The 16,895-nt window shown below is 42.3% G+C and overlaps 2 protein-coding genes across 6 annotated transcripts in view; one reads left to right on the top strand and one right to left on the bottom strand.

Annotated features, from left to right (window-relative positions):
- SCFD2 (sec1 family domain containing 2) overlaps positions 1 to 3,520 on the bottom strand; it is a 155,475-nt gene extending 151,955 nt beyond the window's left edge. Inside the window, exons 1-2 of one of the 2 annotated variants that reach the window (XM_081875816.1) lie at positions 2,416 to 3,520; positions 960 to 1,128 (exon numbers count right to left, since the gene is read on the bottom strand). In XM_081875816.1, the coding sequence (XP_081731942.1) occupies positions 960 to 1,128; positions 2,416 to 3,274 (1,028 nt within the window). In that variant the 5' untranslated portion in view covers positions 3,275 to 3,520. The remainder of the gene's footprint in view (positions 1 to 959; positions 1,129 to 2,415) is intronic. The other variant, XM_081875817.1, reaches the window with a different exon arrangement.
- Positions 3,521 to 6,066: 2,546 nt separating this feature from the next.
- FIP1L1 (factor interacting with PAPOLA and CPSF1) overlaps positions 6,067 to 16,895 on the top strand; it is a 34,312-nt gene continuing 23,483 nt past the window's right edge. For 2 of the 4 annotated variants that reach the window (XM_081875807.1, XM_081875806.1), the window contains exons 1-8: positions 6,068 to 6,297; positions 8,603 to 8,642; positions 9,341 to 9,401; positions 10,767 to 10,870; positions 11,513 to 11,574; positions 11,943 to 12,050; positions 12,626 to 12,756; positions 16,184 to 16,293. In XM_081875807.1, the coding sequence (XP_081731933.1) occupies positions 6,210 to 6,297; positions 8,603 to 8,642; positions 9,341 to 9,401; positions 10,767 to 10,870; positions 11,513 to 11,574; positions 11,943 to 12,050; positions 12,626 to 12,756; positions 16,184 to 16,293 (704 nt within the window). In that variant the 5' untranslated portion in view covers positions 6,068 to 6,209. Of the gene's footprint in view, positions 6,298 to 8,602; positions 8,643 to 9,340; positions 9,402 to 10,766; positions 10,871 to 11,512; positions 11,575 to 11,942; positions 12,051 to 12,625; positions 12,757 to 13,046; positions 13,116 to 16,183; positions 16,294 to 16,895 lie in introns of all 4 variants that reach the window. The other 2 variants (XM_081875805.1, XM_081875804.1) reach the window with 2 other exon arrangements.

The raw sequence follows: 16,895 nt of genomic DNA, 5'->3' as shown, positions 1-16,895 counted from the left end.
AGAAGTCTGTTCGACTTCCAAAACATTCAGAAACCAAAGTGTGGCTTCTAATTGGCTGCAGGAAGCTCCATTCGGGTGCCAAAGAACATTTGCAAACCGGAACACTCACTTTCGGGGTTGCAGCATTCGGGAGCCAAAATGTCCGAGTACCAAGGTGCTTGGGATCCAAGGTACGACTGCATCTCTGTTTTCCAATAGCAGTACCTGTTGGGTACTTGTGTGGCTGCCATAAACAGGGCAAGTCTACTTTGGGACCCTTCAGCACAGTAGCTTGTAAACATTCTGAATGTTGAATTCGGGGGGGGGGGGACGACGACGACGAACGATGATGCTGATAAACTTTTTATAAGCTAAAACATTCATTTGCATGTAGAGCTATAGCTCACTTGGTAAAGCATGAGACTCTTAATTTCTGAGTCATGGGTTTGAGCCCCACATTGGGCAAAAAGATTCCAGCATTGCAAGGGGTTGGACTAGATGATCCTCATGGTCCATTCCATCTCTACCATTCTCTGATCCTATTAACTTGAACTAGTTCCTTCTTGTATAGCGGGAACCTGAACTAGATCCCTTTTTAAATTAGCTTTCTGAACACTTGAAAGGGTACATGGGCAAAAGAAAATCACTCTGCTAGGCAGACACCATTTTAGATGATACCAACGATGATGCAATAGCAACATTTTTGTATGTGAAATTGCCATCATATTGTGGTGTTTGAGTTAATGATCAATATCTGAATAGACAATAGTAAACATCAACTTTCTGGCAGCTTATGGTTGGCATCACAATACAGATGCACATATACATCCAGCCTACATTTTCAATTTCCAGCCCAGAAAAGGAATATGCATGCAAAACCTGCTTGTGACTACATCTCTGTTTTGCTGGGTTAGGTAACAGTGCAGAACTCAAATGCAACATAGCTTTTAAAGAATACCACACACATGGAAGCTTCTTACTTTGGTTGTGCCAAGCAGCCTGGTGCTACAATAGTGCAACTTGCATCATCACTCTGCAGGTTTGTAAGTTCTACCATGTTGATCATCACATCATTTGTATGACCTGGAAGTTTGGGAAGAGAAGAGAGTATCTTCTCCGCTAGGTTGTCACCATGATGACCAACTGCTCCTGAAAAAGAATAATCCATTGACTTAGCAAAAGGTTTATTACATGAAATGAGCATTCAGAACAAAACAACATCATTTGACTGTGTACACAAGAAGAACAGCTGAACGATGTCAATATTAAAATGGAAAAGAAAGTGAATTTTAGAAGTTGACCATTTGGAAGACAGGTATTCAAACAAAGATCACCATAACTGTATAAAATGAATTCACACTCTATTCACATAGAGGAAAAACAGTAAACTAGATCCCGGTGTCTAGATCTCTTATATACAACCATGATTTGACAGTAATTGGAAAGCTGTTTAAATCCTGACAGATGGGCACATATCACAGAAGTATGTTTACACTTTAACTGGCATCTCAAAGGTTTATTAACTTGGGATGGATTTGAAATAATCTACGGTCTCCAAAACTGCCTTGGCAAGCCACTTGGATTCTTCCATAATGTTATCACTACTGCCTCTTTCAAGGAAGATGGGAATTATGTCCTCTCTTAAAGTGACACTAACCACCTCCAGGGATCCTACTGAAAGCTCATCCCTGGAAGATTTCACCAGCCAGGAAGAGCAGGAACCCAAAGAACAAGATGTTTCAACCCTTGGAATCACTTGCCAACCTGCTCAAGTTACGCAAGCTGAAAAGTATCCCTAACAGCATAACCAGACAGTGTTAAGGGGCACCTGTCTCCAACTCTTTAAAGAACCACAATATGCAAGTCAGAGTAAATACAAACAATTATATCAACAAACTGTAATGCCTTGGTCAAGCTTGACTCAATGGGCCTATAATCAGGCATGGCCAAACTTGTCCCTCCATCTGTTTTGGGACTACAACTCCCATCATCCCTCGCTAACAGAACCAGTAGTCAGGGATGATGGGAATTGTAGTCCCAAAACAGATGGAGAGACAAGTTTGGCCATGCCTGGCTTATATAGTAGCCCAACCTTGATCAGATAAGGAACTATCCCTGACAATGAAGTCATTGCCAGTTCACACACCTACATATAACCTTCCCTTACTCCAGTACAGAAAACCAGATTTAAAGTGTTTCTTAACATATGTGTTTGGCGATTTCATTTGAGGCAGGTGCTGCTCCAGCCAAAGTGGCCCTGGTGTTTATGCTGAAATCTAGGAGCCTTAGAACACTCATTTAAGACTGCCTCCACCAACTCAGGAATGTTAGTGGTTCCGTTCAGAAGTTCCTACAGTAACATACAAAGGTTAGTATTCTTGTAATGAAGAAATAGCTTCAAGAAGAAACAAACTGTTAATCCCTCAAACATCTTACCTGTCAAATCTAATGTCCTGTCCACGAAGATGACAGAAGCTCTGTGTTGTGCAGTTTTCCTTCTGGTCTTAGCCTGGGCATAATTTGCCAGATCCCCTGCAATTATCTTACTTATCGTCCCAACAGCAAAACATTCCTCCCGCACACTGAGGTACTCAAACAAGCTGTTGAAATCAGAAACCAAGGACCTGATCTGAAGCTGCAACTCTGAAGACAGAGATGAAAAATCAACATCACTCAAGTGGGAAATTTTCTTCTTCTCCGGTCTAGCTTTATTGATCCGAGTCAAATCCTCAGCCATCAAGGGGAAAAACAAGGAGAAGGCAGGTGCTACAAAGAGATGAGGCGAGATGGGTGCCAAGAACAAAGGGGCGTGTTGAACCTCTGCAGTGTAGTTCATGTTTCCCATCCACTGGCAGAGCTTCTCTTCAAACTGTTCAAAGACAATCCGGCCGATACCTTCAACCTCAGTAGTGCCAGGGGCATTGTGGGCCTGCAAGTGCACCGCATGGCTGACAGCTGTGAAAACCATGCAGTACTGGAAGTTGCTGAGAGTGACAATGTCACGGATTATGTCCACCGTTCTGCCTTTCAGCAAGCTGCCCACCACAAAGACAGCTTTGGGCTGGTCTGCGCCTCCAGATTCAAAGCTGGAAAACTCCTTGACATTGATCGCCCCGGCCTGCAGCAACCTCCCGGCTCCTCCGCACGTCCAGTGAAGGCTTTCGGCGCAAGCAGGGTCCATGAACACAACAGCCCGCTTTGCCTTGGCAAACACCTGCCCCCAAGCTTGCTGGCAGAACTGCGACATCCCAGCAGGGGCTGTGGGAAAGGAAGAAGTGGTGGAGGAGGAAGACATCGTGGGAGAGGATTGCTGGAGTCCCCCTGGCACTTCTCAATGGGTACCACTCCAGACGTGGGGCTGCAAGAGGTGTCAGTGAGGCAAAAGTGAAAAGAACCCTTTGCTATGTGTTGAAGCGGGAAGCGCACCTCCGAGGCCCGTCAGGCGGCGCGGGATACTTAAATCAGGCTCATCCTAAGCCGCTTCGGCACTTCACAAGCGGGTAGCGGAGTTGACAGCACCGTCGGCCTCTGCAATCCGCACACACCTATCTTTGCAGCTGTCGCGCGATGCGACGTCATCTTCCAGCTCCCGGCTCCAATTGGCGGGCCGGGGAGACCAGGGGGCGGGGCGCTCTTTCGGGCGTTTGTAACAACGAAGCTCTTTGGCCGGCAAAGCGCCCCTCTCATCTGAGGGCGGAAGTTCGCCTACCAACCCGGAAGAGTCGCGGAGGCTGAATGGAGCCTGGGCAACGTGTAGCGGGGCGGGACTTTTGAGGGTTGTGCCGGGCGTTTCTCCTACTGTTTTCGGTTCTGAACTCTTCTTGTCACGCTCGCCTTATTATTATTTTTTAAAATGACGGTTTTGAAAGACAAAATAGTATTCGATGGTGTTTTCATGTCCTAGTGATAGCAACAGCACACCCAAGACTAGCTACAGGTCTCGTCGGCTCGCATAACTGTCTCATCAAATTTAATATCTGTTAAACAATATATTGTTGAATGTCATAAAAGCCTGAATTCTGTAGAGACTTGTCATAGTTGCACTGATTAAATGTGCGTGGGGGGGGTGAAGGTTTAACAGGAAAATAATCTGAGAGTTTGAGTTTTAGAGGGGAAAGGGTTGAAACTACAGTAGTTATTTTTAATTAATGGGTAAGGTTGCAGTCCTAGCTGTACCTAACTTCACGTAAGCACCATTGAGTTTGGTGGGGCTTTGTTCTGAGTGAACAGGTTTAGGTTTGTAGCCCCATTAATGTAAAACATTTATTACCCATTCTTCAGTGCAAATACAGTTCTAGAACAGGTTGCAATTAAAACTAATCCACCTGCTTGGGAACATTGACTTAAAAAGCAAGTCAGCTAAATTGCAGCCAGCCAGCAATAAGATAAGCATAAATCACGATCCTTTTTGTAATCCATGGAATAAGAGGAGAGTGCTGTTGTACTCAGGTCCTGTTCACAAGCATTTTATACATGAGATGGGATGGTGGATCAACCTTTGTTCTAATCCAGCAGTACCATCAGGTAGAAGTCCTTGAACATATTTAAATAAGCATGTATACCTACACAACACTGGGAGTGTTATGAACAACTAACTTCAGCAAAAAAAAGGTGTGCAATTTTTAAACCAGCCCTCTACAAAAGTCCACACAATCCAGACTACAAACTACAAAGCACTACAGGAAGACAGCAGGAACAACAAAATACAGAGATGTATTTCTGGATCTGTTACTCAAGATTACTTGAGTAAATGGACAAAGTTACAAAGAAGCTATCAATAGCTAATCTGTTCTGGGGGAAAACCTGTTTTCAAAAGTCATTAATGCAAGTCCCTTTCATAAATATGATTTAATTTGAATCAATATTCATTCACCAGGCCAAACCATTTTAATGCCAGGGTTGAGCCATGGAACAACATGTGAAGTGGTAGCAAATAGAGTATAAGTATATGCAAATTGTTTCCCCCCCTCCCCACTGAGTGACTTAAATTTATCAACCTGGATGCCTCCCAAAACAAATGGTCTGATATAAAGGCAGGCCTTAAAGCTAGCACCTCTTATTTTAGAAATAAATTGCTAATGCTGATTAAAGGAGCTGACTTCTCTTCACTAGGCCAACTCTACCACAAGCTGAAGACACTGAGGAAAAAAAGCAAAGGGACTTACAGAATGGAAGGTTGGTAAAGGTTATGTTTAAAGGCACAGGGACTATAGAATCAAATTAAGGTGTTTAGATGGGTGGAAAAGATAAGATCCCAGTGGCTTCACTTGTACAGTCTCAGAGAGCACTTAGCAGGCATAAAAACAGCATTCTAATATCCTAGAAATAGGAAATGCCACTCTAACCAGGTAGTGAGTGGGAAACCTGGCTGGTACATCAAAACAAAACTACCTTGCTTAAGAAGGAAAAGTGCTTTGCAGTAACAGTCCAATCATATGCCTCATATCACACCCCCTTTTTGCAATAAGACAACTAATTAAAACTGGATAAAAAATATAATCTTCAAGCATCTGGTTTATTTTAAGTCCCTTCCACGGGGGCACCTTGCAAGTAGATACACACACCTTTGAGAAACAGGTGAGCCGTTTGAGTGGATTGAGAATGCATCTCACGTGCGTTTGTGTGAGACGAGTGCATTAAATCCTCTGGGCTGCACGCATCTGACTACAGCACTGACTTTGTAACTACTTTGTAATTGTGGTTTCAACACTACTGCGTGTCCCAGCTACCCTCAGTGGGGCGGATAAAGTAGTGCTGGCGTGCAGGTGTTGCTGCTCAGGGACAACCCCACATCCGTTTTTTGGGGTGAGGATCTCCTCAGTTTCCCTGTACACGCTTGTCCTGGGCAAGTAAGCCCCGCTTACTTCAGAGTAAGCACGCTTAGGGCTGCCAGAGAAAGGCTTTCAGGAGGAAAGCGGCGCCCACCGACGGGGCCCAGGCCTGCCCCTTCCCGAGCGTGTCAGTCGCGCAGCGGCGCGGAGGGGAAGTGCAGGCCGAGGCGCCGTCGCGCTTGCCGCCGCCGCTCGGCTTCTCCGGAGGCGGGGGAGAGAGAGAGAGAGAGAGAGAGGCAGCGGCAGCGGCAGCCATTGTTGTTGTCCTTCCTCCTTCCGCCGTCAAGAATCAAAAGCGGTCGAGGTTGGGGGTGGGGGGGGGCGCACTGCGGGACTCGCCTCAGCGAAGCGCGACCGGGCCTTCCTCGTGCAGAAGCAGCAGCAGCAGCAGCAGCAGCCATGTCGGCCGGCGGCGAAGTGGAGAGGCTGGCGGCGGACCTGAGCGGGGCCGGCGCCGGGGATGAGGAGGAGGAGTGGCTCTACGGCGGTACGAAGCGTTTCTCAAACCCCACCACCCCACCACCCTCTTTCCTTTCTTCAAGCTGCTCTCCACCTCCCCCCGCCGCCATTATGCTGCCCCTCCTCGGGTTTCGGCCGGCGGGAAACGCTAGGCCCTGCCCCGCAGCGTGTCCGTTGCCAGGCCGCGGCCGGGCCTGCTCTTTCCGCGGCCGGCTTTTCGGGCTCCCTGAGGACGGGGAGGCCTCTGGGAAGGAGGCGGGTTGCCCTTTGCAGCGCGGCACCTTCCCCTGCCCGCCTTTATGCCGTTTGCCCGTCTCCTTAAGGGAGGCTCGGTAGGCCCCGCTGTGGATTGGGAGCCCCATGGGTTGGAAAGCGAATAGGCACACCGGGCCCCATCGGACATTCACCGGGGAAGAGTTAAGCCCCGCTGAACTTGCGCGTGCATATGGGTTTTTTTTTTAAGCAGCCGAGAGGGGCCCCCTGGATGTAGTTGGGGTGCCTTGTGAATCGAATTGGGTCTTTGTGAAAAAGGGAAAGGAAATCAAGTCCCGGTCTGGTTCCAGGCCTCGTGCTTTGGTGGGAGACTCCTCCCTGACTCTCCATAGCCCTGGGTTTTGTTTTTTCAATACTCCGCCCACCAGCTTTGTAATACGTTTTAACTCGACCACCGCAATATCGAGGCACTTCCTTTCTCTCTGGAGTTGGCCGAGGCCTTTGGACCCGTAGCGATTTTTGAACATTTTGTTGTTATTAGTGGTAAGGTAAATCAGGAATACTGGGGGAGTTGGAAGGCTGCCAGCAGCAATGCCCCAACCTGTTTTGGTCCTTTGCCTGCCTGAGAGACATGGGGAAGCCCAAGGTTTTCAGAAACACATTTATTGAGTTTGTTTCTAAACAGTACAAAGATAGTAAGGAGAAAGTAGACAGTTAAGGCACAAACAGTATGTCATTATGCTGAGGCTGATTCGTTAAATTTGTATACCACCCTTATTCCATCGATCTAGGGGCAGTTCACAACAGAAATATACAAGATAAAAACACAAGATACATAATAAAACAAGAACAGCCCTCCCTCTAGGTTGCTGCTTTACTGGAGGTGTGTGTCCCTGTGTGTTTAAGGGACAAGGTTACAGCTTGTAAGGAAAAGGCAGGAAGCAGGTTACAACTCACTAAATAAAAAGTACAAAGAAAACACAGTTCACATCTGTTGGTGCAGAATCAATACCATACCAAAAGCAAATAAATAGGTTATTGGTGGGGTGGGGGGAGTTGTCCACTGGAACTTGGTGTCCAGGTGCTACACAAATTGCCTGTGCTACTGCAAGAAACCCCAAGTTATGCCACCTCCTACATGGAAATGCTGTACGCACTTCAGCAGAGATGGGAAAATATACATATATGTGGATATCACAGCGACTCTTAAGGCTTTAGGGTTGATAACCTTCTAACAGCTATGTTTAGAACTGCCATGGCGAGATTTGAATCAAAAGTTGGATTCTTTGAAATTTTGTTGAACATCTTGACATGAATGCTCTATTTGGTATTCTGCCCATAGAAGTGGTTTTGCATTATAATTGCAACACAAGTGATAGGTGTGCTGTAACTTTCACAGCTTCATAACATGCAGATTTAACCAATAACATTTTCCCTGGAAATCAAACAATGGGAGAAGATTTGCCTGTTGACATTGTGCCTGTCATGCATTTTTTAAAAGTACAGAAGATGCTAGGTAAGAAAGAAGACAGTAAAGCTAAGATGCACTAAGAAGTGAGATAGGTTTACTGTACTTGATTTCAGAAAAGTAAGTTTTTCCTGATAGCAAAACATTTGAAGTAAGGGGAAGTAAGTTATAATGGGATAACATTCTGTCTTCATTATAATAATAAAAGACTTTCTCCAGTTAAGCAAAAATTTCACTAATCTCTGTACACAAAAAGTTTATCTTTGAATATATGTGAGTAATCCCAGTTTGGAATCTTGGGGACCATCTTTAGTGTTTTATGTAATTATTATAGGATTTGAAATCTAAACACCAATACACTCAGTTAAAACTTATAAACATGGAAACTATGTGGTACAATTTAGAATTGGAGCCTTATAAAACTTAAAAACTTTGAACCCATTATGAATTCACGTGTAGAAGGACTAGTAAAAAGGGAGACAATCCTGACTGCAGATAACACATGGTTTGAGAAATGCAGCTGGAATATTTAGAAATGGAATCTGTGCATTTTGTATAAAATGAAAACTGGAAATTTGTGAGGGATTCTTGTTTGTGCTATTGCAGTCAGAGATAATTTTGAGGTAGTATTTTTTCTTGTTGCTTTTTGTAGATGAAAATGAAGATGAGAAACCTGAAGAAACACCTGGCAAGTAGGTATTCTTTTATTTGTGTGTATCGTTGTAGCATTGAGTGTGAAATGTGTTGAAAATACATGAATTTATTATTATGTGTTGAGGAGCTACTATACGATGCAATAAGCCACACTGGTGGCGCTGTGGTCTAAACCACTGAGCCTCTTGGGCTTGCCAGTTGGAAGGTCGGTGGTTCAAATCCCTGCAACGGGGTGAGCTCCCGTTGCTCTGTCCCAGCTCCTGCCAACCTAGCAGATCAAAAGCACCCCAGTGCAAGTAGATAAATAGGTACTGTACCACTGTGGTGGGAAGGTAAATGGCGCTTCTGTGTGCTCTGGATTATGGTGTTCCGTTGCACCAGAAGCAGTTTAGTCATACTGGCCACATGACCCGGAAAGCTGTCTGTGAGATGAGGGCTGCAACCCCATAGTCGCCTTTGACTGGACGAGGGGTCCTTTACCTTTTTTCTCAGCCTATCCCATCTCGCAGGGCTGTGAGAATATTATGCAGAAGCAGAAGGACCATGTACGCTATCCTTGAGGAAGGATGGGATATTAATGCAGTATTAAATAAACATACAGATTTGTATGGAACGCCATTTCATCCATCCATGATATAACAACAAGTACATAACCCATTTTAAGTGGAACTCATTTTCTTATACATCTTAACACCTCATAGCTTGGTTAATGTTTTTTATTATGATTATTTTTAAGTGCTCAACCTCCAACTGGAAATGAAGAAGAAGCCGCTGCTGAAAATGGTGTCGTGAAAACGGTGATTGAAACCAATTATTTGATGTACTTGGATTCTGAACAAACTGCTTGTGGTGACTAATGAACTCAAGTCAATGTGTTTTTTCGCAGGATGTTATTATCACAACATTCAGTTAAGTCAACCCAGGTGCTAAATGATTTGAAAAATCCAAAGCTTGATAGTGCGGCTTCTGGAATTAGGCTCATCTTTGAAAGTCCATCCAATAAGTCAGCTTCACTGTCCTCTTCCCTATTTTTTTCCCTTTTCCACAATGGTGTTGAACATCAGTCAAAAACTGGTACAGCGTTATGAATAAATTTAACATGATTGCAAAAACAATTTAGTTCAGTAGGAGTTTGTTTGTTTCACCGAGTCATGTGATTGCATTTAACTAATGCTGAAATACTTGCCTTGTTACTGAAAAACAACAAAACAAACTACCTGATACAGACAGTCTTCTTACTACATGCACATAACACAGCCCCAATGGCTGTTTGTTGTGAAGAATGGTAGTTTTAGGAGAGACCATCTGGGTAGATAAGTAGTATTTTAGCCCTTGTCCCAATACCTGTTTTTTTCTGTTGCATAGGAGCAAAAATAAATCTGGTGGAGTAAGGGCTGAGCAACCCCTCCTCACCTGTCATATCTCTGCTCATAGTGGATCTTGCCTGAAGCTGGTTTTCTCTGGGGAAAAATGCTGATAGGACTGTGCTACATTGCATTTGTGTCTGATATATAAATTGGTGCCATTTTATTTTTGAGGCTGTACTGTGAATGATTCATGGATTATTAGTACTATTAATTAAGGGGGGGAGATTAAAATAATATTTCCAAAGCTAGCAGTATCAGTGAGTAATTTGTCCAACTTTGTGGAGGAGTGGCTGGTTAGCTTTCTAATGCATTTGATAGCATTTTTGGTTGATGCCAGCCAGTATTTTCAATGGATATTATGGACATACGCACAAGTATTTCAGACTTATTTTTATTATCGTGTTATTTCTCATGCAGCTCTAGTTAGAAAACCGTAATAGTGAGGATGCTTGTGTCCACATCCATTGTAAGTCAGTGGCAGAGCCCATATTGCCTTTAGTGGTGCACCATAGTAGTACATATAAAAATGTCCTGCGGTTGTGAAATGAGCCAGATTTCCTCCTCTTTCTCTCTTGAGATGTCAGTGTTTATCCTCAACACTCAGTTTTCTGCTTAGCTTTTTATTTTTTGGAAGTCTTAAATGATATAAATATTACCCAGATATCAAAAAAGCAGTAACATTATTTTTTATTTTGAAATAAAATAGTGAAAGTACTTTATTAAATGTTAGTCTGCCATTGTTGGTCACTTACTTACATTGAATGTAATTTGTAACTGTGATCTTTTTTCTTGTAGAAAGCAACAGAGGCCGAGGATGACAGTGATAGTGATAGTGATGACGATGAAGACGATGTTCAGGTCACAATAGGAGATATTAAAACAGGAGCCCCACAATATGGGTAAGCTGTCTGCAGTGATGTGGGGCAGATTATCCTATGCAGATTACTCTAGTTTGCATTGGAAACCCGTATCACTGGTTGGTTGGTTGGTTGGTTGGTTGCTTGGTTGCTTGGTTGCTGGCGGGCTCAGCATCTGACTTCCATGACACAATGAATCTGATCTAAGGCAGGCAAGTGAATATTCACTTCCCTTGTCAAACTGTAGCAAGGAAACATGTAAGTTTGTAACACTTTTTGTTTTTTTGTTTTTCAACCATCTGGTCATGTGTTTGATCAAGCCAGTTTCATAAGTAACATACAAAGCTCAAAATAAAAAGTTTTTTCCCTTTCGGTACTTTGCCAGGTTGACTAATTAAAAAGTAACACAATCCAACTGATTCTAGATAATACAGTTTTATAATGCAACATCTTGGTTTTTCATAATATTGAAAGTCAGCGCTTATGCTGGAGATGCTTTGAAACACATGATTCAAAATGGGAATATGGTGCCAGCATGTTCCTCAAATTCTGAGGGGTTTTTTGTGGCTTGGATAATGTGCTTACAAAATATTAGGCTTTGTTTCATGTGCAAATAATGGGTGCTAAAGTTGGCAGCTGTCAACCTTCCTTTTTCCACTTAATAATACAAACATTAATTTTTAGGTATGGAGCAGCCCCAGTGAATCTCAATATCAAGACAGGAGGACGATCTTACGGATCTTCTGGTAAGCGTCTTTTGTGCTATCAAAAATAAAAAATAGAAGAAAAAAATCAGCATTCTGTACTGACTATCCCAATCATTATTGTACAGCAAGAAATTAGAAAAACATTGAAAATGAATGCATTTATGTACAACTGCAAAGTTATTAATTATATCATTGCAATAATTTTTTTCTCAACAATATTAGGTAGGTTCTCCTGAGAGATGTTCCCAGGGTACCTATTGAATGTTTTTCTTCCCCCTGTATCTGTAGTTATTTCATTGTTTTCAATTATTTGTCAGGCTTATAAACACAGATATGCTTTAATTCTGGATGTAGAATTGTTAATAGTGTGATGGTTCTTACGATAATATTTTGACACTTCTTTGTAGGGGCAAAAGTGAAAGGAGTTGATCTGGATGCACCAGGAAGTATTAATGGTGTTCCACTATTAGAAGTTGATTTGGATTCCTTTGAGGATAAACCTTGGAGAAAGCCAGGTAACAAATTTTGCTGTTTGAATTTTTATCACTGTAGAAGCTTGTCAGTGAGATTGTATAAAAATGTGGGTTTTCGATGTAGCAAATTAGAACTTAAGCCATTAGTCAACTAGAAAGTAGGGTGATCACTATTGCTCAGAACCCAATGAACATAATTTATGAATAAGAAGTTGTGTTGTTAATTTCATAAATCAATGTGGAATAAACCCTTACTTAAATAAATGAATTTTCATGTACAAGAATATGCCTGTGCATCTTTTAAATCATCGTATCAACAGAGCAGTCCTCTTAACTGCATAGGTGTCTCTTGAGCATCTGCTTGGAGTTTTCTGCTTTGCTGCAGTTGTTCTTTGCTAGATTATCAAGTGCCCTCTCCCTGGTACTGCAGTTAATTAATTGTCACTGCTGGTAGCTAATACGTGCTGCAGAGAGGAGTAGAAAACACCCCCTTTTAGAATGGTTTTCAGCTATGTTTCACTTAAAAACCAACAGCTTAGTGGAGGACGGGGTATTTCCCTTCTTCTCTGCCAGTTGAGTTGTAACTTTTAGACTGTTTGTGTTTTATCCCTCTTCAGGTGCTGATCTCTCAGATTATTTCAATTATGGGTTTAATGAAGACACCTGGAAAGCATACTGTGAAAAACAAAAGAGAATACGAATGGGACTTGAAATTTTACCTGTTACCTCAACGACAAATAAAATTACGGTAATGAATAGACTCTCTGATTACCAAATTATGGAAATGCTTTTCCTTCTGAAGTTGGAATAGCACTGTATCCGCAGTGAGTGTTAGAAGTCTTTGTGTGGTTCAAAGTACATACCTACCTTTTTTCCTCTTCCTGTCACCCAGAAGTTTTGCTCCATTTCTTTGTTGGCCTTTGTGTTGATAGTGTGGAACCACCAAGCTACAACTAGCTTGTAACCTGTTGTTAGTTGTATTGTAGCCCATCAGTCCATAATGTGGTGTTTTAATGGGCAATGTGTTATTTAACTTAGGCCGAAGACATTGCTATGGAAGTAACGCCAGGGGCAGAGATTCCAGATGGCACATACAATCTTTTTAAGGTGAATGTTGGTAAACTTTCCTTAGTCACTCTAATCACTGTTTGCCATACCATTTCCAAGGTCTGAATCTAAGTACAAGTGGGCGTAGCTGTTTTCCCCAAGTGTTTTGATGTATACTCCAGATGTGCTGCATGTAGAACCCTGTAATTTACCTTTGCTGCTGCAAGCCTGTGACTTGATGGCCTAATGTACTAATGATTGCTATGGCAGTTCTTTAATTCCTTGTATGCTGCATCCCTTTAGTCAGATGAGTTTCTAGTTTATGGAAGTGTCGATGTTTAATGTGTTTTTATTTTCTGTGCAGTATTCCAGTGAGAAAACATGCTGGAGAATGATCAGAACCAATTGAATGGATGGCTTCTCTTGTGCCCCCTTCTCTCTCACTGATATCAGGAATGATCCACTTCTGTATTATTGGGGGGGGGGGAGAGCAATTTACTCCCTCATAGATAACTATAAAGCTGGCAGTAAGAATAGAGGAACATATATTTTGGCTGGTGTTGGCAGACAGCTGTCACTGACCCTTTCACTCTGATGTGCATGGATAGCTCCAGGGAGAGTTTTATTAGCCTTAAAAGATACTGGGAAGCAGCAAGAACATGGATTGATTCTGACGTTAGAACCTAGACATGGGATTTTGCCTTTCCCCTGCCATACATTCATGTAGAAGGACTCACAGGCAATGCGGTGTTTATCTCTTTCCTGCATGAAGTGTGTGAGTTTTCTGTCCTCTTGAGATCTCTGTGCTGTGTGGAGAACTTGGGGGCGGAGAGGAGCCTTGCTTCGTGCTGGATAAATGGTAGGAGGTCTCCATTGGCAACTGCATTTGTGGACACCTGAGTGTAAAAACTTTATATTAAGGAACATGGTGAGAAATGATGAGTAGGTTCCTGGTGCCAAGGAACCAATATGTTTTTGGAAAAAGATTGATGGGGGTGCTTTGTTTTTCCAGAATGCCTATGTGAGTACAGTTGAATAGAATGTGTAAGCTCATGCAAGCTCTTTGTTTCTTAAAGTGAAAGTTGGAACTATACAATTCCCTTTCTTTAAAACACTTTCATTTAGGTTGGGCCAGTAGGGGCCAGGTGGAGGAGGTTTTAGCCCAAGGGCAACCAGTTACCAATCGCTTTTTATGCACAGTTGTCTAATATTAGTTTTACTATATAAATAAGAATGTCTGATCAATGTGCATACTATATGCCTGCAGGTAAATTTGAGTAGATATTCTGGATTGGATTCACCAGCCAAGTTTTCCATTCTTTATTAGCGTTCAGTATTCCAATTCTGGGTACAGCAGACCTAATTGATGTTTAATCTAGACAAGGCTGATGTAATACTAATCATTTGAAGTTTGCTTTTTCCTAGTTCATTTGTCTCTTATTTTTTATTGTATCCTTTAAAGGACCTCAGGGTGGCATTAAGCCTAGCAACAATTCTAAGAGGTAGTGACTTTCAAGGCCACTTTGCAAACTTAATATTTAAATCTGGATTTGAACTTTGGCTTTCCACATTCAAACTCAGAGCTCCGACTACTGCACTGCAGTAGCAGACTTTGAATGCTCCTGGTTTAAAATTCTGTGGTAGTGGTGCTTTTCACTAACATCTGGTGAGAATTTGAAGGCTAGTTGTGCTTTGCTGCCTTCAAATAGGGGGAGATCTTTGGGAATACATTAGCCTTTTGGTGATAGTATGGATGCCCAGATTGGAGAGTTTTAACAGTCCAGTTGGCTCTGCTCTCTGAGACTACTTGATGGCATTGGAGTGGTATGTTGGTGACTTTTCTGAGCATGGAGCTGTGAAAATGAATGTGGTTTACCCAGTGGCGTAGCGTGGGTTGTCAGCACCCGGGGCAAGGCGAGTAATTTGCGCCCCCTAACCCGTGGATTTGCGCCCCCTAACCCTAACCCCCAGATGTTGCGCCCGGTGCAGCCGGCCCCCCTTGCACCCCCCACGCTACGCCACTGGGTTTACCCCACCTGGCCTGCTCTTTGGCAATTTATACAGTCATAATTAGCTGTACAACACCACAATGTTCTCTTTGCCTAAATAAAGGGATACATTATTGCCACATATATAGCAGTAATTATTTGGTGCCTCAAGCAAGTAGCTAAGAGCACCCTGCTCTATTGTAAAAAGAAAGGGTTTTGATTCCTGTCTCTGCTTAATTTGTATGTTAAGTTTTGTTTACTTGAAGAAGAATTTTCTTAGCAAGTGGGAGGCATTTTTTTAATGACACAGTTCATGTGCAGGACAGTCTGCATGAAGACTAGTCTAGATTATTACAGTCCTTGTTCAATGGCTTGGAATTCTTAAATTTACAGTGGTGCCTCGCAAGACGAAATTAGAGACACAATCGTTCTGTAACCTTGTTCCTTTCTGATGTTGAAGATTGGCGTGATTATCTGAAAGGAGATGATCACATTTAATGAGACTACAATTACTGTGGCATCTGTGTTTTACTTTTTGCTCCAGATGCCATGAAGAACTGCTTTTCCACAGTGGACACCATATGAGTTTGTTTTGCTTTTGTTCTGGTAGAAACCTAGATGTTCAAACTTTTCAAAAGTTCACCATACTATAATTTTCAGTTTCTGTCCCTCTCCCACATTGAAGAAGTATGCTTTACAGAAAATCTTATGTAGGCTGCAGCAAAATAATACAAACATTTTTGGCATTCAGAGAGTTACTTTATGCTCATTCATCAAACATGTCCAGTGGAATTTTTTTATTTCTCACTTGTTCTCTTGTGATTTATCTGATCTTCATGCTGTAGCACAAACTATTTTTGAAACTCCCCCAGATTGAAAGAAGGTTTATCACAGGCTTGTGTGGGCGACACAGGCTCTTTTGGGTACATGGAACCAGTTGCAACAGTCTTTGAATCCAGGCCATAATTTTCCTGCGCAAGATCTGCTAAGATGAGCAGCCATAATTCCTTAAGAGTTTTGTTCTTCAGCCCTGTACTTAAGCATCTTGACTTAAGTACTTGACTTAAAGATGCTTCCTCTCCCCACCCACCCCCACCCCAATACATTAGACAGTGCTAATGAAGATACTTTATTCTGAAGGTGCAGCAGGGAAGAACTGGAAACATGGAGAAAGAAATGCCACTTCCACCAACCAAAACTGAGTTTACTTCTCCCCCTCCCTTATTCAAGACAGGCATCCCATCAAACAGGTCAGTTGGATATTTTCAAACTGCCATAGAGAGAAAATACCTTCTATTTGTTACCATTCTCTTAAACTAAATAAAAGAAAAGTTTGCTATCCTTGTCTCAAATCTTAACCTTTTTTCATATTTTAGTTTGCAATCCTAGATGTATTTGAAGTGTGTGGAATTTTACCAGGAAAAGTTAAAGGGATTTAATTATATTTTAGCATGATCAATAGTAAGAATGTGGATTTTTAGGTCCCTGTTTAAAGCATCTGTGCTAGGTAAGTACAGATAATGAGCTGGACTACATGATGAAATCACTGACAGCAGCAAGCTGCTTTCCTTGTCCTTCCTCCACAAGGACTAGACTGGAAGCTTTTGTTTCATTTCCCCATTAATTGTATCTTATCAGCAACATGCTCACCTACACAATGCATTAAGTATAGCTTGTTTGAAATGAGCCAAATTCAGACCATAGTTTGTGAAACAGTTTTGTTTTAACAAACAGTAGTTAAGATTAACCAGTTTAGGGTTTGAACAAGGCTTACTATATATTTTCTTGAAAGCACTGTAGTAACCCACAGGTGGTATTTCTATTTTAATGTTTTTCTTAATGTTTTACTCTA

This window comes from Podarcis erhardii (assembly GCF_964252035.2).
Source record: "Podarcis erhardii genome assembly, chromosome: 9".
In the NCBI taxonomy this organism is placed as follows: Eukaryota; Metazoa; Chordata; class Lepidosauria; order Squamata; family Lacertidae; genus Podarcis; species Podarcis erhardii.
The sequence above is the reverse complement of the archived record's forward strand: the minus strand, read 5'-3'. Positions and strand labels throughout refer to the sequence as shown.